General features: G+C 36.9%; 1 protein-coding gene across 1 annotated transcript in view; it reads right to left on the bottom strand.

The window, feature by feature from the left end:
* Positions 1-25,212, bottom strand: part of LOC144433630 (TPR and ankyrin repeat-containing protein 1-like) — a 193,973-nt gene that overhangs the window by 156,935 nt on the left and 11,826 nt on the right. Inside the window, exon 4 of the mRNA XM_078121973.1 lies at positions 1,763-2,013. Coding sequence (XP_077978099.1) covers positions 1,763-2,013 — 251 coding nt within the window. The remainder of the gene's footprint in view (positions 1-1,762; positions 2,014-25,212) is intronic.

The raw sequence follows: 25,212 nt of genomic DNA, 5'->3' as shown, positions 1-25,212 counted from the left end.
CGCATTGAACACAGTGTACTATTTAAAAACCAACATTATTAGTATTGTTATTATTATCATCTCCACACCCCTAAGCCCATCCCACAAAATTTCAGAGTATTCTGTTCAGCTGTGATAAAAATGGGTTTAAATAGTGAAAACAAGATTTAAACTGAATGCCTTCCATATGTAAGAGTATATAGTCTTGCAAATTTAGCTCTATATCTGTGATTTTTCAAGTCCGATTGAAAATTACTTATCAAAAATGTTGTTCAAATGCCTGCCTCTTATTCTCCATGCACAATGGACTGCTGAATAGAAATATCGATTTTTATGTAGGCAGTGAACAACAGTTTTCTTCGTAGGCTTGGTCTATTTTCCATATTTTGAATTGACAACATACATTTCAGTATAAATGATAGATTGTTACACTTGATAAATATGTGAGAGTGTATTTATTTCCTGAGATAATAATAATAATAATAATAATAATAATAATCTTTATTTATACTGGATAGTTCTTTAAGCATTTAAACACTTGTCTCCCAAGAAGTCCAGTGAGGGCCATTCCTCATGGGTTCAGTGTTAATGCAGGAGTAAACCGGAGTACCCGGGGAAAACCTGCGTTGTTCGGTAGAGTCAAACTGAACAACACTCTTCTTACTTACAGCGTGGTAAATTTAATCGAACCCTGAATGGGGTTCGAACCCCAACCACAGTGTTAAGAGGCAAGTGGTTCAACCACTTGGCCACCGACAACCCACAATATACCGAGCTAGATAAATGATTATGTACAAGCCTTGCAACAAACAGCGGTAGTTTGTTATCAAGAGAAATCAGAAAAGAACACAGTAAAATGGAGACGGTTCGAGGTCAATATAATACTTCCTAAACTTCTAAACGAAAATCTAAAAAGATACGATTTCTTTTTATTCATCTGCGCATTAGTGTGTGAAATTTCAAAATGATAAGTCCATATTTGACGAAATTGAAATGATGATAAATATTTCACCTGTTTGTGAACCACGCCCATTGTAAACCTATTTTAAGGCCAAGAAAAAAAATTGTTTTCTGGAGATTGCATCACTTAAATACCCCACCTCAATCTTTGTTTTTCTCGTGTTTGTCCAGCCACTGCAGACTGCAGATCCAAGGGAAACACAAAATAACTCTCCCTACATTATTTGCTACTTCAGGGAAGACAACTGTAGAACTAATCATGAACAATTAACGAAAAATTTGTGTCGTCACACCACTTTAGGCAACATTTCCTGACCAGAAACAACAATTTTCTTTTGTGTGGCCACGGCATCTAATTACCGAAAATATGCTAATAACTTATTAAAACTAAAAGCGAAATCAATAATATTTTCAGGACAGATGCACTTTGGTATCACAACTGTATGTACCAAGTTATAATGAATTTAAAGTGTGCATTCTTGAGATATAGCCTAATTATCGAAAACCATTAATTACATAAATTGTTCATTAATATTCATGGATGTTTACCAAAACCTAATCAGTTCTTGCCATTACCCTATGGAACACGTCTGTTGAATTTCGTTTGAATTGAGCCAGCCATTTTGGAGAAAACAATGACACAGACAGACAGACAGACTTTTCTCCCCCTAAAGTATCTCCTTCCTTATGAAGGAAAAAATGAATGAGTTAAATGGCCAAAATAGGAAATTAATGCAAATTTCATTTCATCAATAGACATATTGAAAACTTGACACAATTTATTAGAATCATTACAATAAGTTTGACTAGATTTTAGATTTACCTGAAGGAGTGCCTTGACCATGTCATATTTCTTGACATTGGGATCACTATGTCCTGAAGTTAGGTAATCCTGGATTGATATCCTTTGACAGTCACATCCTTTGGCTAAACCCCCTTCTCCAAAAGAATATCCATTACCACCGCCTTTCAGTAAAATGTATACTAGTTTCCAATCACCCTTCTTAGCCAAGTTGCTCACTTCTTCATTCCATATATGTGTAGGGGTTTGACACTCTACTTTAGGCGACACCTCTATCAGAACACAAGATGAAGAACCAGATTTAAACTGAATGCCTTGTACAACCGATATTTGTAATAACTGCCGACAGTTGTAATAACGCCGATATTTGTAATAAAAATCCTGTTTTTCATGTAATAAAACCGACATTTGTATTAATTGACGAAATTTGTAATGATTTCTATGAACGACAAATATAATAAAAAATTAATAAATTTTAGAAAAGAGATGTTACAGTTATAAAATTGCTGAACTTTGTAATAAAAAATTACATTAAGGAGGGTCCAATCTGATTAAAATCCGATGTAAATGTTGGCTAATCGTGCATTGCTATCTTACCATCGTTATTTAGCTTGAATTGACCTTCGTAGTAGATGTTTACGTTTTTAGAAGGAGGCGATCAGGCTAAAAACGTAAACATCTACTACGAAGGTCAATTCAAGCTAAATAATGATGGTAAGATAGCAATGCACGATTAGCCGACATCTACATCGGATTTTAATCAGATTGAGGAGGGTCCTTTGACACGATGACATGGGTTATCTAAATAAAGAAATCCAAGAATGCAAAATGGTCACGTCAAGCGAAAGTAGATTTAAGAAGTATTAATTAAATTGATGAATATACTAATTAATTGAACAATTAACCAAGTTATTAATATTTCAATCAATCCGCATATGAATGTACTTGGTATAGGTACTAGTAAGTAAGTAAGTAGATAAGTAGATAAGTAGATAAGTAGACTTATTATTGACTGACTGACTGATTGTTTGATTGATTGATTGATTGATTGATTGATCGATCGATCGATCTATATCACTCGATCGGTCGGTCGGTCAGTCGATAGATAGATTGATAGATTAATTGATTGAAGACGACTCAAAGGGCCAAGTGCCCTAAGAACGACAAAATCGATTCTAGGAAAAACTGTAATGACGATATTTTATCTCCCCAAGTTAAAGGATGAGTAACTCCATTTCTCTACCAGAGAGCAACGTCCTTAACTTATTACAAATTTCGGCAGGTTTATTACATATTTTTCTCTGAAATTTATTACAAATATCGGCAATTTTTATTACAATTGTCGTTCACAGAATTTATTACAAATGTTGTCAGTTTATTACAAATATCGGCAATTATTACAAATGTCAGTTGTACAATGTCTCCTGTAAGATAAAATCACTAATTATGCAAATAACTCAGTAAACTAAAAAAAAAATTATGGTAACAGGTTTTTTTGGACAAGTGTGATTTCTGAGGGTAATGTATGTGGAGATCAAAGTCAAAGGTCAAGTGATGAAAAGAAAGCTTACCATTGGGTATATATAACAGACCATATGCAATTACTTTTGTTTGAAATACATGTATGTACCAAATTTAATTGAATTTTTAAGATATAGCCTAATTACTGAAAACCATTAATTATACAAATGAATCATTAAAACTCATTAGGTACATCAACAAGCTTTTCAGAACATATGTGATTAGTTATGTTTGAATTGAAGTATATACCAAATTATATTGAGAGTTAGAAGTATGCACTTTGAAGATATAGCCTCATTACTGACAAGATTTGAACTGAATGCCGCCCGTAAGTGCGAAACCATAGATTTTGTTCCTACACACATTGTTGGAATGCAAGATTCTGAGTTATAGATATGATAAATGATGTATCCCTTAATTGGAAAATTAATTATATGAAACTTTATGAAATTCGAAGTTTGCATAGTTAACATATTGCTTAAAAATAATTAATTGTGCAAATTAAACATCAAAATTACAAGTAATTGAAAATGACATAGTCCCCACTATGATTGGGTTTTAAGGAACTGGCGGTTTATGTTGTCATTTTCAAACCTGGTTAATGTTGTTTGGCCTCATATGGTTGTTTTTGATATCACTACTCTGTTCAAGCATGTCTGAGTTATGGCTTTGGACATGAAAACTGCGCCAACAAAATGGCTGCCAGGCAGCCATATCAGATCGTATCACGACAACAATGAACATCCACATGTATGTCATAGAAGACTGTGCTAATACCAACTTTGAATGAGATCTGTTCAAGCATGTCTGAGTTATGGCTTTGGACACGGAAAATTCGCAAACAAAATGGCTGCTAGGCGGCCATATTGGATTGTTTCATAAAACAAATTGACGTGCATATGTATGTCATAGCATGTTGTCCCTGTACCAAGTTTGAAAAAAATCGGTCCAGGCATCTTGAAGAAACGGCTGCGGACGGATGGACTTACGGACTTACGGACGGACGGAAGCACGGACAGACGGAACCCAATCTATAAGTCCCCGTCCGGATGACTAATAAGCTACATCAACAAGATTTCGTGGACACAGGCAATTCTTTATATTTACCATCAAAGCATGTTCTAAAGTTTGTGTTCTGACATTTAAAGGTTGCATTCTAAAGATATTGCCTACATAAAAAATAATGACTATTCTTGCAAATTACACATCACATACAGCTAAAACTACATAAAAATGTACATCAAATACACATGATTTGTTGTGGTTGCTGTATGTATATACAGCAATTATATTTATATGAAATTTGAAGTTTTTTGCATTCTCAAGATATAGTCTAATTACTGGAACTCATTAATTATGCAAATTACTCATTAAAACAAAAAAATAGCACCAATGCATCGTTACAGTAGCACAACTGTATATGGCTGTTACTATGGGCATGGTCTTGTTGCTAAGCATATTTGAGTACATTTTTGAATCTTTATTCATGTGCCTATACTCATGCCTATTGGTATCTTTGAAATATACACCACCATTTGACTGTTGTTATGGGTGTGGTCTTGATGCTAGGGATATTTGCATGCATTTTGGGAATCTTTATTACAGGTGACTCTTTATAGTGACTTTTTACAAGTGGTTCTTCTTTATCATAATAGTGACTTTTATTACATGTGACTTTGCAGTTTTTATCGCTTTGATAGTGCTTCAGCACATATGAACCTTTAGGATATTTGGCGCTTTACAAGTGCTATTACTGTTATTATGATGATTTATTCACTTGCCTACCCTTCCCAGTTTTCATCTTTGCAATGTAAACCATCATTTGGCTGTTGCTATGGGTGTGGTCTTGTTGCTAGGCATATTTATATATTTTTTCATTCCTTATTCAGTAAAGTCTTGTGTACCCATCCCTGTTGTTATCCTTGTAATATGCATCATTATTTCACTGTTGCTAAGGGCATGGTCGTGGTTTGCTAGAGCCAGCTGTGTCAAAATGTTTTGAATAATAACTGCAGAATAGCACCTCCAGAAAAAAGTTTCAGCCCCATTCACAATGCAGTTTTCAAGATATCAATCAATCAATCAATCAATCAAAAGAATTTGTACAGTGCCAAAATCCAATACAATATAATGTTCTATGGTGCTGAACAGGAACAATAGTACATCATTGTAAAAAGTTAGAAAGCTCTTGTAAACAGATGTGTCTTGATGTCCTTGAATTTATCGACAGTTGGTGAAGAACGAAGTTCAAGTGGTATACTGTTCCATAAGACTGGCGCTGCTCGCGAGAATGCACACTCACCGTATGACTTCGTATTGCAACGGGGTACATGAAGTGAATTTTTGATATTTGAGCAAAGTGAACGAGTTGCAGGTTTACTGTTAGTGTTAATCAAGTCAGCGATGTAACCAGGAGTAGTGTTATTGAGTGCCTTGTAGGTGATCAGTAGCACTTTGCATTGAATCCTTTAATTGACAGGTAGCCAGTGAAGATCAGAAAGAACCGGTGTGATGTAATCTGTTTTCTTTGTATGTGACACAATCCTAGCTGCTGTATTTTGGGCATGTTGAAGAGGGACAATGTCTTTAGCTGGACGCCTATACAGAAGGGCATTGCAGTAGTCAAGTTTCGATGAAGTTTCTAACAAACTTCCTTTGTAAGATACTGGCATATATGACCTATTGTCCGGAGGTGAAAAAGGACTGATCTAAAAGTCAAACAGATGTGCTTCTTGAGATTATAACGGTCATCAAATGTTAAACCAATGTGAATCCACTAATAGTCAGGACGCCAAGGTCCAAAAAGTGGCTTAAAACAGGAGTTACCTTACACGGTTTGAAGTACAATTTTTGACACCATATTTGGTTAGAGTAATATCTGGGCCTTCATAAAACTAATGTTGCCACTCTAGACTCTCTTGCAAAAACTCACAGGAGGCAGTTTCCATGGTAACTGTGAGATAATTTTGAAGGATGCAAAACGTTAAAAAACGTCATTTATCAGGCTCCAGAAGTGCTATAATCATAATCAAAGTATGTGTATATATGTTTGGGGAGACGGGCAACTCATTGATCATATGACCTTTCCGATCAAAGGTCAACGTCATAACGAAAATTCAAGGTCATCTTATTTTTTCTATATTTTTATTAAACCTCTGGCGGAAGGTTTTATATAACAAACATCAGGCATAGTTGTTATTGCTGAAAATCAGTCATAAATATAGCAAATGATATAGTCTTTCTGGAAAAATACAGTAAAAGCCTATTTGGAAATGCTTTATTACAAAATCCTGTTACCAAGACAACTGATATTAAGATTTGCAATTGTGAAAAATATGACAATACTGAAGATCTCAAGGTCCCCAAGTCCTATAGATTTGACCGAAGTGTCTGCACATGGGTTTTAGGGAATGGGCAACTCACTGAACACATGATCTTTTTGATCCAAGGTCAAGGTCATAGCCAAAAATTCAAGGTCATGGTAATTTTTTAGTTTTTATCAACAAATCACCGAAACATTACAATAAATACAATTATAATAATGTTATATGCTACAGAAAGTCATAATAGAAAGATTATGACAAAAATATATTGGACGTTGCTTTTAAATTACACAAATGAAATTACCGGGTCAACAAAATGATGTTAGCGTATAACTGTATTGCCATTGGCTTAAAATGCATTAGAAATTGGCTTTCCACGTACACTCATAAAAAGAGATAAATAAAATTGAAAACCAAAGATTGGAAAGAAAGCAATAATTGATAAAACATTGGAAGGAAAATGCAACTGAAATATAAAAGCAAGAGCTAAAATTAATGTAAGACATCAAACGATTTAAAATATAAATATACATGATGCTAAAGATAAAAATGCAGAGACAAATAACATGAAACTAAAACAAATGGTAAAATATCCTAGGACTGGTTTAAAATGTGAATCGCAGATTGATAAAAGATCTCTAAAACGTTCTGATTTCGTTTTGATACTCCTGTACCACCTACCCGAGGGTAACAGTTCAAAAAGTGTATGTGCTGGATGACTTGAATCCTTAATGATGGATGTAGCTTCACAAATGGATCTGGAATCATTTGATATATTGATTGTAAGGAAGGTGATTCTGTGATGATTCTCTGTGCTGTCCGGACGACTCTCTCAAGTGCAGGTGATGTTGTTAAACCAGACTCTCTACGACAGTGCGGTAAGAAATGACTAAAATACAACCACGACTCATTTCAAATTTCTTTAAACGTCTCAGAAAATAAAGACGCTGTTGTGCTTTCTTATGAGGTGTTCAGTATTTGTTTGCCAAGACAGTCGATGTGAAAGATGAATATTCAGGAATTTGAAAATATTGACAATTAACTTTATCTGTACCATGAATATTCAAATTGTATAACATGTCGTCTTACCAATAATGAAATAGCTTTAATATAAAATAAAATCACTTGGTAAAGGGCTGGCATTCATTCCCACACAAAAGTTCCCAACAAAAATTAAAGAAATGTAACTAATCAGAAAGATGAATGATTTCTCGTGCATAATCCGTCTGAAATATCTGTAGTAAAAAATTAAATATGAAAACAACGTCCTTTAACAGACTAAAATCAATGGAAACCACATATACTATCTAGAAGCAACAGCAGGAGAAGCATTGTCAAAATTCCTTTAACACTATACATGTAAAGCCTCAAAATGCGATGTGATCACCTTTTGACTGAAACCGTATGTATTCAGTGAGTTGCCAGTAGAGCTTTGAGACCTTGAGAAATACACCGTTTTCGTTTTTTATATAATTATGTACCTCAACTTTAGTCCTGGTTACAAACTTTTGTAAGTATTGGGAATGAAATATACACTGAGCTTGAATATACACCAAGCTTGAGTCAGATGTAGGATCCTGACTGCAATTTACATAACCAATCAGGTTACGTCAAATTAGTTAATCTAAAGTCTAAACAATCTCTACTAACCAATCCTATATTTTCCTAATTGACCAATCAAATGAAGGTCAATATCAAATTTGAGCCAAATGTATGGAATGTAGGAAAACCTTCATTTCTGTGTGATCTGTAGGTTTTTTGTTAGATGTCAATAAAGTAGGAGTTGCTATCTTTATAGTACTTGGTTGTACAGGCGTCATTCCTTTTCAGAACCCCTTTTTAGAAAATTCCCTTACCCCATAGTAGACCCTGAATATGCTTTTGCTACAAAATTTATGACTATATAATTTGCTATCGATTTGCTATCTGATGTCTTCAGTGGTTTATAGCAAAAAACCTATGTGGGTGTTTCGATAAAAGTGAAAAATTGAGGTGACCTTGTAATTAGACTATGACCTTGACCTTGGATCGAAAAGATCATGTGATAAGTGTGTTGCCCGTCCCCTAAATCCAATTATAGACACTTGCATCATATCTGTAGCACTTCGGTATGCTGCGATATTCAGTACCTTCATATTTTGGTGATCTTGATAGCAGTTGTCTTCGTAACAAAAGTTTGTAATAAAAGCAGCTCAGTATGCCTTTGTTGTATTTTTCCTGAAAGGCTATATAATTTGCTATTTTCTGAGCGATTTTCATCTGTAAAGATCATATCTGATGTTAGCTATAGAAAAGATTCCGACAGTATTTTAATAATTACAAAAAATTAAAATGACCTTGAATTTTGACAATGACCTTGACCTTGGATCGAAAGGATCATGTAATCAGTGAATTGCTTTTCCCCAAAACCCTGAATACAAACACTTACATTAGGTCAATAGCACTTTCAGGTTAGTACATTAACACTGTGGTATAACAGGGGATATTGACAGCAGTTGTCTTGGTTACAGCTTTTTCCTGCAAAACAACTTCATATATACTTTTTCACGTTTTTCTGAAAGATTGTATGTTTGGCCATTTTCTGACCGACTTACAGCTTTACCAGTCATATCTGATGGAAGTATACAGAAACGTTTCAGTGAATGTTTCGATAAAAGTGCAACAAATTAAGGTGACCTTGAATTTCGACTATGGCCCTGACCTTGAATTGAAAAGGTCATGTAATCATTGAGCACCCTGTCCCCTAAAATATATATAAACATACTTTAATCATGATTATATCATTTCTGGGTCGCGAGATGTGACGTTTTAATGTTTTAGCATCCTTCCAAATAATGTTAATGTTACCATGGAAACCGTCTCCTGTGAGTTTGCGCAAGCGAATCCAGAGGGGCAACATCAGTTTTCTGAAGGCCCAGATATTATTCTAACAAAACATGATGTCAAATTTTGTACTTCAAGCCGGGCAATTTTTTTTCAATTTTTTGGCCTTGGCGCCCTGACTATAAATGCACAGAACATGATCCAATGTTGATGTGATGAGGAAGCCTGTTGAACTGAAACCTGATAAGGTGAGGACATTAGTTTTGCCATCATTTAGCTGTAATTTATTTAGGTCATCCATGCTTTAAATGATACATGTATCATCTGCAGTAGCAGTTTCCATCTTACTTACAGTAGTTGATGTGTCTGATTTGGAAAGATATTGATAAATATGGTTGTCATCTGCATAATGTTTCAAATTGAGATTGTGATGTTGGATTAGCTTTCCAAGTTGTGATATGTATAGACAGAATAAGAGTGGCCCAAGCACAGAGCCTTACGGCAAATGTTTGGTTTCTGATATTATGCCTTGTACCTGTAATACCAAGCTTGGACAATCTTGAAATTAGTACATCATGATCTATGGTATCGAAGGTGACTGACAGATCTAAGAGGACCAGGACCTGACTATGATATTTCCTATAAGCTGATTGACAAGGTTCTAGTAATCTATTGGACAATAAATATGTATTGAGTTCAGCAGCTACCACTTTCTCAAGTACCTTTGATAGGAAGGGGAAGTTTTGAAATGGGTCTATAGTTCAAGTGACAACTTCTTGAGAATGGGTTTGACAATTGCCTTTTTTTAGTGATTCTGGAACTATTCCATGTGTGAGGGACAAGTTGACTATTGTGCATATAATCACCAACAGGTGATTTTGCAAACATTTCTCCACTATCATCTGCACTGACATGTTGGAAGGTAGAGAATGTAACTGAAGTAGCAGTTTCCAGATCATTGACAGTTGATGAGGTTTTATCAATAGTATCAAGGTTGAAGTGTATTGTTATTACCTCCCATAAGGGTACGGGAGGTATTAAAAGGGGAATGTTTGTCTGTGTGTGTGTGTGTGTGTGTGTGTGTCTGTCTGTCTGTCTGTGTCATCATTTTCTACAAATCGGCTGGCTCAATTGTAATGAAATTTGGGATATATAATCTTTAGGGTAATAGCTAGACCTGATTAGGTTTTGAGCCAGATCTGTTAATGTTTAATTAGAGAAATTTGCATATTAATGAAATCAACTAATTACGTAATATCTTAAGACTGCATACTTCAATTTCAATATAATTTAGTATATTCGTTAAACATAACAACATACATTTGTCCTATAAAATTCGTTAATGTGTCTTACAGCGTTAATGACTAATTTGCATAATTAATTACTTTAGGTATTTAGGCTATATCTTAAGAATACATACTACAAATTCAACATAATTTCATTTATTTTGCAACAAATTGGATTTGTGTCTTATAAGCCCAAGGGGCTGGATGTGGCAAGTGTTATGAACAATTGTACCAGATCATATAAACAAATGTATACTTTAAGTCCACATAGGACACGTTAATAAATAAAATACAACAACATACAACAACAACAAGTACATACGTTAACCATAAGAAAACACATATGTCCTATCAAGTTTGTTGATGCACCGTACAGTGTTAATGAATAATTTGCATAATTAATTATTTTTGGTAATTAGGCTATATCTTAAGAATACATACTTCAAATTCAACATAATTTAGTACATACGTTAACCATAAGAAAACACATATGTCCTATCAAGTTTGTTGATGCACCGTACAGTGTTAATGAATAATTTGCATAATTAATGATTTTCGGTAATTAGGCTATATCTTAAGAATACATACTTCAATTCCAATATAATTCAGTACACACGTTCAACATAACAACCGCATATGTCCTGTAAAGCTTGTTGGTGTACCTTTCAGTGTTAATGAATAATTTGCATAATTAATGATTCTTGGTAATTAGGCTATATTTTACGACTGCATGCTTCAATTTCAATACAATTCAGTACATACATTAACCATAACAAATTGTGCATGTCCTATAAAGTTAGTTGATGTACCTTACAGTGTTAATGAATAATTTGCATAATTAATGATTTTCGGTAATTAGGCTATATCTTAAGACTGCATCAAGCAGTATCATACACTCTTACATACATTAACCTAAGAAAGCACGCTTGTCCAAAAAACAAAGCCTGTTACCATAGTTTTATTCGTTTAATGAGTTATTTGCATAATTAGTGATTCCCTTACGGGAGGCATTCAGTTTAAATCTGGTTTTGTTGATGAAATAGTGACTGAATTGATCACCGAGTTCCTTGACAGATGTACGATTAGGGAGAGAATTCTGTTGCTGCTTGCCGGATAAGCTTTAAAATATGCGAAATAGTGATATCTGGTTATCCTTGCTGTCACTCATTAAATTTGAGTAATATTCCTTTTTCGCTTTCTTGAATACGCAGCTAACATTTCTGCATTCTTCTTGGAAAATCTGGCGATGTACTTCTAGCAAAGTAGTGAGCCACAGATGTTCAGCTGTTCTCTTCTTCTTGGCCACATCAACTTCGGGTGTATACCATTTAATATCAGAATGTATAGTGGCAGTCCACCTTTTCAGAGGAGCATGGATTTCCAGAAGCTGAGTAAGATGTGTGTGTTGTATGATGCTATGGCAGAAGAGAGGTCTGTTGGTGTTGACATGAAATCTGGGAGCGAAATCAAATCATGGGTGAAGTCTTCCACTGAGGTCGTTGAGATACATCGAAAAGTTATTTAACGTCTTGAAAGTGAAGGTTTACGAAATATAAGAACGGCATGGACAGGATTGCGATCTGAGAGTCCAGTGAAATTGAAGAAAGTATTATTGATATTTGTTGGAGAATTAGACATAATTAGATCCAGTGTGTGTCCTTTAATGTGAGTGAATTCATGTACAATTGTGTCAAATTAGATGTGACAATGATCTCATTAAATTTCCTCGTAGCTGGGATGACTTGTATCATCGATGTGTAGGTTGAAATCACTGACAATGTAGAGATGACTTGGACATATAACGAATCTTGCCAATGTAGAACTAAATTCTGTCATGAATTGAGAAACTGATGATTTGTTTTTAACGGAAGGTGGTGGTCGACATATGATTAACATCTTTAAAGAGATTCCCCAGTGAAGAATTGTAGCTTCAGCTGCTCCAAATGACTTAACAGATTGGTTTGGTTTCCAGGAACCCAACTTCAATGATGCCATGTGTATAATGGCTAATCTGCCACCAGTTGTTTCCACTCAAGGTAGATGTTTGTAAATATAGCCAGATGGAGTATATTCAGCAAGTATGTGCTCATTATCAATGGCTTTTTCATTTATATATTAATCTTCACTCTCAGCTAGCTGCCTTAGGGGCGAAATCAATTATAGTTCAATGTAGGCTAAAAGACCTCAGGACCCCCACCCCTTCTAACTAAAGTGGCCAAAGTTGATAATTGTTACAGCCAGCGCAATCAATATTAAATCAGTATGTATGGTAGTACCATAGTATATAGTACTGTGAATACAAGGCCAGTGTGTATTAAGAAAATTGCTCTTTAATCAACACTTTATTATCTTGCATGGTAAAAGGCTAACAACAATAACAACAACACTAGTAGAAACCAGTATTTGAACTGTGAATAATATGCCATGCATATGCTAGGAGCACAAATTCTTAAATTTCACAATTGGATATTTTTTCCGAAATATATTTATTTTGGAGTGCAAAACAGATTCGATTAAAAGTAAAATTGATTGTCAGATGAGAACTAAAATGGATCAAAATCCCCATCCTCAAACTATCGGACAGAAAGGATGTTCCAAGTTGTAAGTAAGAGCTGTCTTTGTTTATGAATGACAGAGGAACTGTGGTCGCTTACTGGTGATAATTTAATCTGGATGAGATAGTTGAAATTTACCCATTGACTTTTGAATGTGTAGTACATCTTGATCTGGGGCTTGGTGAGACTATTCTAATATCCCTTTGTTTCAGTTCAGTATTCTAGCTCTCTTGCTTCTAAGTGTGGCAGGTTTACTTTGAAGGTTCAATAAGCCATTTTCCGTCTTGCAACAGATCTCACTAGATCCCACAATATCCCATTGAATGCATAGCAACCATGCTAGGGTGGTCAAACTGAAGTGTCTAACACTTGGCAACACCATTTTTCTCAACGCCGTCGCATATATTGTTTATGGTAGATCAAGTGAAGCAAACTTTACAAATATGGGGAAAGTAAGTCACTGACTTGCTGGGGTTTCATTAACAACCCTCAGACAACAATTTATGGCCGTCTGGGTGCAGATGAAGAGCTGGCTGAAATTGACCGTGTTGCCTTTCCTTTGGTCTTAGTGAAATCAGTTTCAACAAAACTTTTCAAAACGGCATTGAAAATATTACATTTTGCATTAGAGTTGGATCCACTTGAGGGATCGCAGGCCCTATGATTATAGGACGTCTTGCCTGCCAGGCCACAAAATTGCTATACAATGTCATGTATGAATGCCAATAAATGATGACTCAGAGACAAGATGTGCTATTAGATAAGGGGGGACAACTTTCATGTGCAGGTGTCACAGTGAACAACCATGTTGTGAAGCCACTCGCCTTTTTGAGTGACCTCACATCATGGAAGGCGTGGTACCAGAGTATTGCCAGCCACCAGAGAGGCGTGGCTGCAAGTAGGGGAAGCATCGGACAGTGTTGGGTCTGCGTTTGAGGCTCAACCACCGTGATCTGTGTCCCACATGTCTGGTTACAGCCAGCGAGCCCTGTGGCGACAGCCCCCCCCCCCCCCCATACTGTGTTTATTGATAACATTAGCTCATTCATTTTATTCTTTTATTCATTTCTGTCTTTTGTGTGTCTGATAATAGTAGTCTACCAAAAAGATTTTGAACTGGGAAGGCTCATTTGTAATGATGTTTAAACTGAATCAAAATAACTTTACTTTTTATTACGGAAAATGTTTTGAAATGTCGTTACACTTCTTTGTATTCATGAAGTACGTGATATCATTTTGGTGTCGAAAACGTTTCAATAAATCATGCTTATGCTCTTTTAATTTTTCACATTCGTTGTCATACAAGCTAAATTCATCTGCATCTGCTAAAAACACTGGAAATGGGGGAGAACTTTTTTCATTGTCTTTGATTTTATCCAATAAATTATAAATCAACTATAATATATGTATTTTTAAATTAACATTTGGAGATACTATGTCATTTTATTTTATGAATTTGGACTATGAATTCTACAACACGTTCATTGCGAAGAACTCAAGCATAAATATAGCTGACATGTGTGTCCACATTAAGATTTCCTAGTCTAGTTACTGATGACCGTTTTCAAATTTTACACTATGTTATCTTCAAATATTATGAAGGAACGAGACTATTATTTCCTGACAATTTAGAAGTGTTCAATTTTGAACTCTAGGAACAAAACTGGCCATTTCTTCTCCAAAAATATGTATGACTTTTAGCTTGTGTCCATTGTCACCAATGTAAATGTCAATGGTACATAAAGGCTTACGGAATATGTGTAGTAAGTAAGCTTACACAGAGTGTACACAACACTTTATGTGCACAGCATACTATTAAACTTGACGGAAAGTGCTTCTACCATGTACATGTGTGTACTAATAATCAAAACTACTTGATTTTGCTTGTCATTAATTATCATTTCTCAAGATTGAAATGTTATAGCCATCTAGTATGTTGCATAAGTTTGGCACTGATAACGTTTTCCCGGAAATGACAGTCAGTTTGGAAATGACAGTTTGATGTATTTTTCTTATAACTTTTTGACATACCAATTTTTCATAAAATGCTCTTTAGTTTGGGTACTTTCAATTTTTCAATGTTTTCAATGACGACTTATGGTTGTAGATGGTCACAAAAGGCAGCCTTTTTTCAGATGAATGGCCACACAGAAAGCTTGACCTCCAACACATGCTTGACAACTGTTGTTAGGCATATCTGCATATCTCGCAAGATCTACTGCGAGATGGAAAAATGACTTATTGTTTGATGGTATTCCACATTGGACTGGGAAGTCTTAAACAGAATGAGGTGTTACATAGTTGCAGCTGTGATCTTGGATAATGCATTGTTCACTGATTAGCATGTAAAAATTAATTGCAATGGTCAACAGTCAAATTGGCCTTCTGTCCAATGGCTAAATCATCTAAGCAGAGATTCTGAAAGTCAATGATGACAAGGTCACTTATCTAATGTATTCAAGGTCTTGCAAAAGACAGCTCTCAGTCAATGGCTTCAAAATTCGATGACGGACAATCCAAAGAAGCAAGGAAAAATGCCTTGGTGCAGGAGCAAAGTATGGGGCTGTCAGTGCACTTTAATTTAGACATACGTTTTGACCAAAATGTCAGGCCTAATTTACATATTGCTGATGGGATGACCATGATGTGAATACACCGTATGTACACATCTCCATTAAATTTCAGCCCAAACTGCTCAGTAGTTCACCTGATATGAATATACTGCAACTCATGTTGATGTATAATGTACATATATTCATAGATATTTAGTTTTGTTTTCACTGCCCTCTTTATATTTTGTCATGTATTTATTTATAAATGTTATTTACAGTGTCTAAGGAGACAGACTTGATTAGCAAGTAGCTATTTTTCTGGTCTCCTTTTACCTGCCTCAAAACATGTATTATTTATTTTGTCTACAAATGTAAATTTAATAAGTAGGTAATAAAGAAGATATATATATATATAATATTTTTGACCAAAGAGACACATTTTAACCCTAATTTGCATATCACAGATGGGATCATCATGTCATGAACAATTCTTAAACTAAACATCCCTAAGAACTCTCCCAACAAATTTCAGCCTAAGCTGTTAGAAGTTTTGGATTTATAGATTTTTGACCAAAAAAAACACATTTTAGCCCTAATTTGCACACCATCATGTCAAGAATACCTCTTAATCTAAACATCCCTAAGAACCGATCTGCCCAAAACACACAGAATATTACAATTTTGACCTAAAATCACATTTTTTGACCCAAATCACACTTTAGAGGTATGATCGTTTTGATTTGAACAATTTTTCAACTAGACACCTAAGGTAATACACCCATCAAATATCATGGCAATTAGTCTTGTGGTTTTTGACTTTGTTGCTTACACACACACATGCACAGACAGACAGACAGACAGACAGACAGACACTTGTCCATGCCTATAGCACTATTTGTGCTGGAAAATGCTTTCTTCCTTTCACTGATTTCTGCACTACTGAAAATGGACATAGTTACGGAAACACAACCTGATTCAGAATGGAATTATAATTTCTACTGAAATGAATTTCTGTACAGACAAATACCCACCTTTTTGCTTACTTTTGGGTGTCCCTCTACTTCCCCTTGATATTGCCAAGTTTGGTAAATTTGTGCTGCACCCTGTGGTCCATCCCACAGTGGTCACATGACCCTAACTAGCCAATACCCAGTACACCTTGGTCCTAAAAGCAACTGAAGGTTAAAGAACTGGAGCATGTGGGGAGGAGGGTGGGAGCGTAAAAGGCGGGTATTAGTCTCATAAAGAAATTCATTTCAGTAGAAATTACAATTCTATACACACAAATACCCACCTTTTAGCTTATTTTTGGTTAAGCCTAGAATATGACACCTACTTTGTGGAGGGACTCTCCACAGAGAAAGGCATAGCAATATTCTGAGCAGAACTGACAGGACCAAGGGTAGACATCCTGGCTGCCTCTTGGGCCATGTCCCGCAGGTAAAAGCTGATGAACGAGTTCTTACAGTGCCAGGTTCCTGCCTCATTGACTGACTTAATGGGTGCGCCAGACCAGCATGCCCAGGAAGTGGAACAACTGTACACTACTTTAATGGTATTAACTATTCACTTAGAAATATCGGCAGGAGTACAATCCAACTTGTTCAATTTCCAAGGGATGAACAGAGGGGTACGATCACCCCGAATGTTTTTGGTGCGATTATAATATATCTATATGTTATTATAATAACATATATATATATGGTATTATAATACCTCTTGAGAGCTCTGACCGGGCATAATAGACATTCTCTTCGGTCACTTCCCACAAGCGTGGCTAAACTCTTAATGATAGCCACAGAACCTAAAACCTGATATTTGCAATGAACCTCGGGTGAGTACAACCTGGTGATGTAACCACTGAATTTGACCCTGGCCAATATCTAGTGCATGGATTTCACTTCTACGACTGCCTGAAGCAAGGTCTAGCAGAAAGGTAGTCTTAAGTGTGAGAAATTCCAACACAATCTGGTACAGAGGCTCAAAAGGCGGACATTGTAGGGTGTTGAGCACTAAAGAAAGACTCCACTGGGGAGCTGAAATGGGCCAAGGTGGTCTCTGAATGTGGAAATTTCTTATCATACTGGATGAGATCCTATCTTGTCCAAAGTCAGGACCCCACCACTCCTAATGGCACTAGAAATAGCTGAACAGTATACCATTATGGTCTGAACAGCTAACTTCTGTACATCAAAAACCTCAAACAAAAAGATAGTTAATTGTTGAGTAGAGACTCATCAGAGTGGATCAATCGATTGTTGATTACACCAACTAGAGAATCTTTTCCACTTTTCCCCGTAAGTGGCAAGGGTACTCCCTCGGCAGGGTCTTGCGATGACCATGGCAGCCTTGCGAGAAAAGCCCTTTGCAATGAGAGATCGTTCGACAATCTGAATGTGTGTAGATGGAACATCTCTGGGTGCGGATGAAAGATGTTCCATCCATGTGACAACAGATCCTACCTCAGTGGCAGCTTGCATAGGAGATCTATTTGGAGAGACAGCAACACTGGGAACCACGAACGGTTTGGTCACAGTGGAGCGACGAGAGATAGTACACACTTTTCCTCTTGGATTTTTCTGAGGACTAGTGGCAGAAGGGGTAGAGGTGGAAAGGCATACGCCTACAACCCCTCCCAGCTGGACATCAGGACATCTACTACCATTGCTTTGAGATCTGGTACTGGAGATACAAAGAGAGGCAGTTTGCGATTGAGAAAGGTTGCGAACAGGTCGACTCCTGGCTTGTTCCACTTGATAAAGATTTGACTGGCTACATCTTGTGAACTTGGAGGCAGCGCGGGAATGCGCCTGCGAACCCGTTGCGCTTCCCCGTAAGATGTTGCGCCCAGAGTGTTATCTTCCTGTCCTTGCGCCAGAACATTAGGTCCCAGGTGAGATAACATAGGGTCGGTGAATTGCCCCCCCCCCCCCATTTTGTTGATGTAAGCCCCCACTGTTGTGTTGTTGATATTGACTAGCACATTGTGGTGTGACACCATGTGTTCGAACTAGTGAAGAGCTAGAACAACTGCCTGCAATTCTAACCAGTTGATGTGACGGAGAGTGATTGATTGATCCCAAGTATCCAAAGTCTAGTGGTGGTCCATATGGGCTCTCCATCCCACCTTGGGCACATCAGTGAAAAGGGAAAAGTCTGGTTTACAACTCGACAACAGCCACCACTGTAGGTGAGGAAAAAGGGATGGTAGGATGGGAACCATGGACTCCACTGAATGGATACTGGGGCGCCAGTGAGCCAACAGGTAGCGCTGAATGGGATGCATTCTGAGGTATGCTCAAGGTGAAATGTCGATGATGGAATTCATCAGACCCAACAGGGACAGAAATAGCTTAGCTTGTATGCAAGGTCATGCCAATACAAGACAATCTTGTCCGCTCGCTCTTGCGGTGGACAGACTATCCCTGTTTGGACAGAAAATGCATCACAATAAAAATCATGTCCTGAGTGGGAACTAGGATGGATTTGTTGGGACTCAGAAGAAATCCGAGAGACTGCAGGAGCATCTGGTGTAGCTGTTCAACTTCTTGTCGTGTAGCAGCCTGTCATCTAGATAAGGATTGAGTAGAAAACTGTGTGCATGGAGAGTGGTCACCAGTGCTGAAACTACTCAAGTAAAGACTCTTGATGCTGTTGCGAGACCGAATGGTAGTGCTACGTATTCGAACACTCAATCGTTGGTTGCAAAGTGGAAAAAGTGATGACATGACTCGTGTATGTCGAGAAGGCAGTCAGGCTAACTGCTGATGACTTTCTGACCCTAGGCCTTGTGAACTGGTCAAGGAAGTGGGCAGCTTACTCGGCTGACTAAACTGACTAGACTTACTAGCCCTAGCTTCTAGTTTTATTTCGGGGGTGTATTTTGGTGGCAGTCACTCAAGGAAAGCATCACGTTCCGACAAAATGAGCGATGTCCGCTGACGTGAAGACGAGTCCATGAGATCAATCACACTCATCACTAATGAGTGAAATAGCCAGAGGAGTTTGCCCTGAGTGTCCGAAACAGGACCCCCCCCCCCCCTCTTGGTTAACTCAATCATAAACCAGTCCAGATGGGATAGAATGCATATGTTCTTGGACAGCGATTCACCCAAGGACCTCATGAAGGAGCGAGAAACCACATAGGATTTGAAGGCGGTGTAGTTATCATCGACTAACCTCGCCTCCTTCTCCAAAGTAGGATACCTTAGCCATGGTTCAGGCATGTGAACATGGTAAGACTTCGACTTGGATTTGAACCATGGGCATTCACCCGATGGAAGGAGATCCCTGTTGTTTATACCTGCCAGTTCGTTCTCGATTTGTACTTGTTGAGACAAGACTGAATCAGCCCAAGGAAGAGACGTGACTGAGTAAGCGGAAACTCTCGGCTCTTCACCAAGCAACTGAAAGATATATGATTTGAGCGGTTTGGAAGAGCCGGTCGTTTACATTCAGGAAACTGCTTGTAAATCCAAGAAATTACCTCTTCATAGGCAACCTCGTTATGAGCAGCCGTGGATGACGGACAGTGACTGAAATTTCAGAACAGGATTCGATGTCACTGAAATCATCATCAGAGGCATGAATCTCCAAAACATCCTTTGATGCCTGTGGAGATGACTATCCTTCCCTAGCTAAGCCATCAAAACGATTGGGATGGTCATTAAGTGGGGATCACTGTCTCTCAACCCTGAGATGGATGGATCGGGTAAAGACGCTCTACTCCAAGCAGTAGACCTACTATGGAAACAGGATGGCTGAGAGGACATAGGTAGAACTCTTGCTGCGGCCCCCTGATTCCCTTGGGGGCAGGGACTCATTGTCACTGGACCCTGTGTTGGGTTAGTAACAGGTGGAGTCCACCCCTGAAAACCATGTTGAATGGGTTGCTGCCAGGCATGGTGAGCACTGGCTCAGACCAATAACAAACAGACTGGAAACGCCTCTTGTATTAGGTGTGAATGGGACTCTTAATCCCTCTCCCTACTGTCAAGCTCACCCTTCAAGCATGCCTTTTGTTTTAAACTCTCTCCAAAAACTGTCGAACGTTGCGCAAAATGATACTTTGGGTCTTTACGGTTTTTTTCAATTGACTCGAACAGTTTCTATCAGAAAAGGTCAAAGTTAGTAAGTGTAGTCTATGACTGGAAATGAAGACTGTTACGCAGTCAGAATTAAAATCACTGCAGTGTCAGATGAGTTATGCTCTGTTTATGAATATATAAAAAGTGATTTTTACAAGGATTTTGACACCGGAATTCAAATATCATGATGTTATACGTCTTTTCCCTCGCGTAAATCAGAATGTGAATTATCAAATTGTCCATTGATATACTGTTGTACATATGCTACATTTTGCTGAAAGTTCATTTGAAAAATGGATACTACTGTAGGCCAGGGATTAAAATAAACTACACTTTGACTCTACTACCCTTGCTTGTAGCCCATTAGTTTTTTGACTTCGCCGCTTGATCGTTCATGCATCCACGATCATATGTTGATATGTTCGTCCTTGTTCTCAGAGTCATAAAAGTGAGTTACCAAAAAAACTTCATTTTACTAACAGTCATCAAATTCTAACATTTTACTGTCAAAATCCACGTCAACAAACATGTTTGTTAGGGGCTACATCAAAATAAAAAACATCGTAATTACGCATCCTAACGCGTAGCTACGAGTAGTTACTATGTACTACGGTGAATATTCATAAGTCTCGACACATATTCATGTACTTTAGGTTGTAGACAATAAAAAGTAAACACCTATTGTCTGTTATTCATGAGCCCAAACTACGATCATTTACGTGTAGTCTTCATTGTGAAAAAAATCACGAAACAAAAAGATTTTCTTTCCTGTGCAAATCAGTTTCACGCTTACTTTTTTCAATGTTAATTTGTTATTCATTCGATACCTTCTATGGCATTCATACAGTAGGCTAGTCAACTAAGTTGTTTAAGATATATTCAGGTGTTTACCTAATATGTCTTGCCTAAAAATACCTTGAAGAAGAATTTTTATTCGAAATGTCGGATTTTACATCTATTTATTCGGACTGCCTCGCAAGTTCCTTATGCACTTCTTGGCTAGTCAACAAACATGTCGACCATTTTCGTCTGGCTGGTGTTAGATTCGAGTCGCAGGATTCGTCAGTCAAATTCGAACATTGTCCACAAAAACAAATTAAAAACTAAAGCTTATCTCGCATTAATATATAGTTTGATTTGACTGATTTAGAAGCTACATTTTGTTTCTTCAAAATTTTGAGGAAAAACATCATTTATATAACGAAATTTCACGCTACGAATAACTGAATACGTTCATCACTTGCGTCTCTATGTTTATCTACCTACGTCAAGCCACGTGTTGCCGAACATTGCGATTTCTCAACCTAACCCCATCATTTAGGAATGTTACTGTACTGAGAAACATAAAAAATAGTTGTTGTTTTAGAATATATAAAACAAATCCCGTTTATCGATGATATAAAAGTCAAAACTGCACTTCCACAACCCGGAAATTCAACAGCATTTCTTGGCCCTACCATGTCCGCCAAGCGTGAGCTTGTAAGTTGTAGTGTTAGTTTGTTGACCGTGCAAAAAACAAAGTCTAACTGTGATTGATGCTTTGAGAGTTACACAATTGTACGATAATCTTCCTCAAAGATTTACTGTTAACCCAGGACTGTTACAATATTACGTCCATGCGTCCATCACAATAAATTTCGATTACATACCATCATGTTCGTGAAAAGATTTACTGAATATTGAAACTTTGATTTCGTGTGTATCTTATTGTTTTTTTAAGAATATGCCCATGAACTTGCACTCTTAAAAACATGTACAGTACCTAGTTTCATCAGCACATTACTGGCAGGAGTACGTGGTTTACTTTGACGATCGAAAATTATGACAGACTATGATCAACTACGATAGAAGACAATGTCATAATTGGAAACACGGAAGGTGAGAATCACTATCTATTGTGTGTTGGCGATAAAAAATTACGCGTATCTATACGCTCAAAGACGACGTCTTTACGGGAAACAAAGAAAAGTGTACTGATTATCTATTGTCACTTATACATGAACTTGAACACCTCATTATCTCCTGTTTCACGTAGTACATACTACTACTGGTAGCTACTCATCACTACTTGTGAGGACGCGTAATTACGATGTGTTTGATTTTGATATCATCCCTTAACAATCTGATACAACTACAAGTACGCATTATGCATGACATGTTTCTTGACAAAGAAAATTGAGATGGTCCAAAGACGTACAGCACAGTTTACACTTCAACGGTATAGAACCCTCCAAGTGTTGGTTAAATGCTTTCTGAACTAGAGTGGAAAACACTAGATAAAAGACGTCGTATCGCCAGTTCTATGATGTTCCATAAGATTCATAATCACCTTGTCAACATTTATATCCCATTTCAACAAAAATGTGTACATCCCTCACATTCTTAGAACACACTAGTCTATCACATATCAGCTTTGAAATACGATTATCACTAAGTTGTATTCTTTCTATCCACACACGTGCAGAGTCTGGAATCAGCTTCCTGAAGATTATGTACACAAACTCCTCATGCATTTAAAAATGCCATCAGTGCCACTAAAGTTTAGCTGTGTTTATGTATTTGTTTTTATTGTTCATTTAATTGCACACGCCTGGCATACGTCACATCACAGGGTCTGAGCCTTCATTTATGAAGTTGATCCTTATAATTTTTTTAATTTTTTTATTTATTTATTTACTTCGAGTACATGCTCATAAAAAAACCCATATAAATTGCATACAAAAGACGAAGTGAAATACGACAAAAACACACAGGAGAGTCTTGGTAACATGAACAAGTGAAAGGAAAGGTTATACTGAAGAAAGAAGCCAAAAATTCCAGACACTGTCAGTTAAAAGTCAAAAACAATCTCTAAGGACAACAGCCATATATTTGCTATCCCTGATTACAGTCGGTGATAAACTGGCTTCAATATTCTGACTGTTCAGTAATCTCAAATAGAACTTCAATCGTGCCATCCGCTGCTTACATGAAAACGTCATTATGTTATTACTCACAAAGGTTTCAGAAATACTGATACGTTGCTTTACCCCTAGCAAAATACGAAAAGCATTATTATACGCAACTTTGACTTCATTTAAACAAGTTGGAGTAAAGACATTCCAGAGATGAGCACAGTACAATGAAGAACAATACACTTTAAATAAATTAATCATCACTGCAAAAGAGCAACGATTAAAATTTAGGATTAAACTATTAGCACTAGCATAAAAACTTCTCATTTGCCGTTTGATATCATCTTTGTCGTTTCCAATATAATTCAAGACGACTCCGAGGTAAGAATGTTTTCTAACAAATGCCAAGGTTGAGTCGTTCATAAAAACATGTGGTACACGAGAGATTTTGCATTGCTTTGGCATCACATAAAGACACTTGGATTTCTTTGCATTAAAAATGATATCATGGGTTACAGCATAGCTTGAACAAGAGCGTAACAGTCTGTTTAGTCCCTTCACAGAGGGACAAATAAGAACGATATCATCTGCAAATAACAAATGATTAAAACATTTACCAGCAATGTAACAGCCAGTATTAACTGCGTCTAAAGAATCACTTAATTTATCCATATACACTGCGAATAGCCGAGGTGATAAAATACCTCCTTGTCTTACACCATTACTGACTTCAAAACTGTCAGAGATTGGTCGACCCCCACCTGACATGGAATGTTTGATGGCGATACCAAAAAAACAAGCATTCTCACTATAAATGTAGGAACACGCCGATCAATAAGTTTTCTGAACAGGGTCCAATGATTGATCCTGTCAAACGCTTTGGTGGCATCAAGAAAACATAGAAAAACTGGGCTATTATGGCGATTATAAAAGTCGATTACTTCCTTCATGAAAAAAATGCACATGTCAGTCGCATGTCCCTCTTTAAAACCAAACTGGTAATCACTTGTATTTAGAAATTGCTCACACTTGTCAAGTATTAATTTTTCATATAGCTTTGAAAAAGCTGTCGCAATGGCTATAGGTGGATAGTTTCCCTTGTCAGTAACATCGCCATTTTTATCTTTAACAATTGGGACTAGGATTGTATCCATCATACGAGAAGGTAAGTATCCATGAACATGAGAGGCTGTAAACAAAAGTGATAGTAAACTATGTATCCGACAGTGAGCATACTTAATGTGTTCAGCTGTAATGCCATCTGGACCTACTGCTTTACCATTGGTCAATCTATTTACACATGCCAAAATATCAGCTGGTATTACAATCATTTCATCAGAAAAGGTTACATCAGAGATTTCGGAATTAACATAATATTCATTGCTATTATTAGTCACAGATGACAACAGACCTTCAAAGTGTTCTCGCCA

This window comes from Glandiceps talaboti, chromosome 4 (genome assembly GCF_964340395.1).
Source record: "Glandiceps talaboti chromosome 4, keGlaTala1.1, whole genome shotgun sequence".
Taxonomy (NCBI): Eukaryota; Metazoa; Hemichordata; class Enteropneusta; family Spengelidae; genus Glandiceps; species Glandiceps talaboti.
The sequence above is the reverse complement of the archived record's forward strand: the minus strand, read 5'-3'. Positions and strand labels throughout refer to the sequence as shown.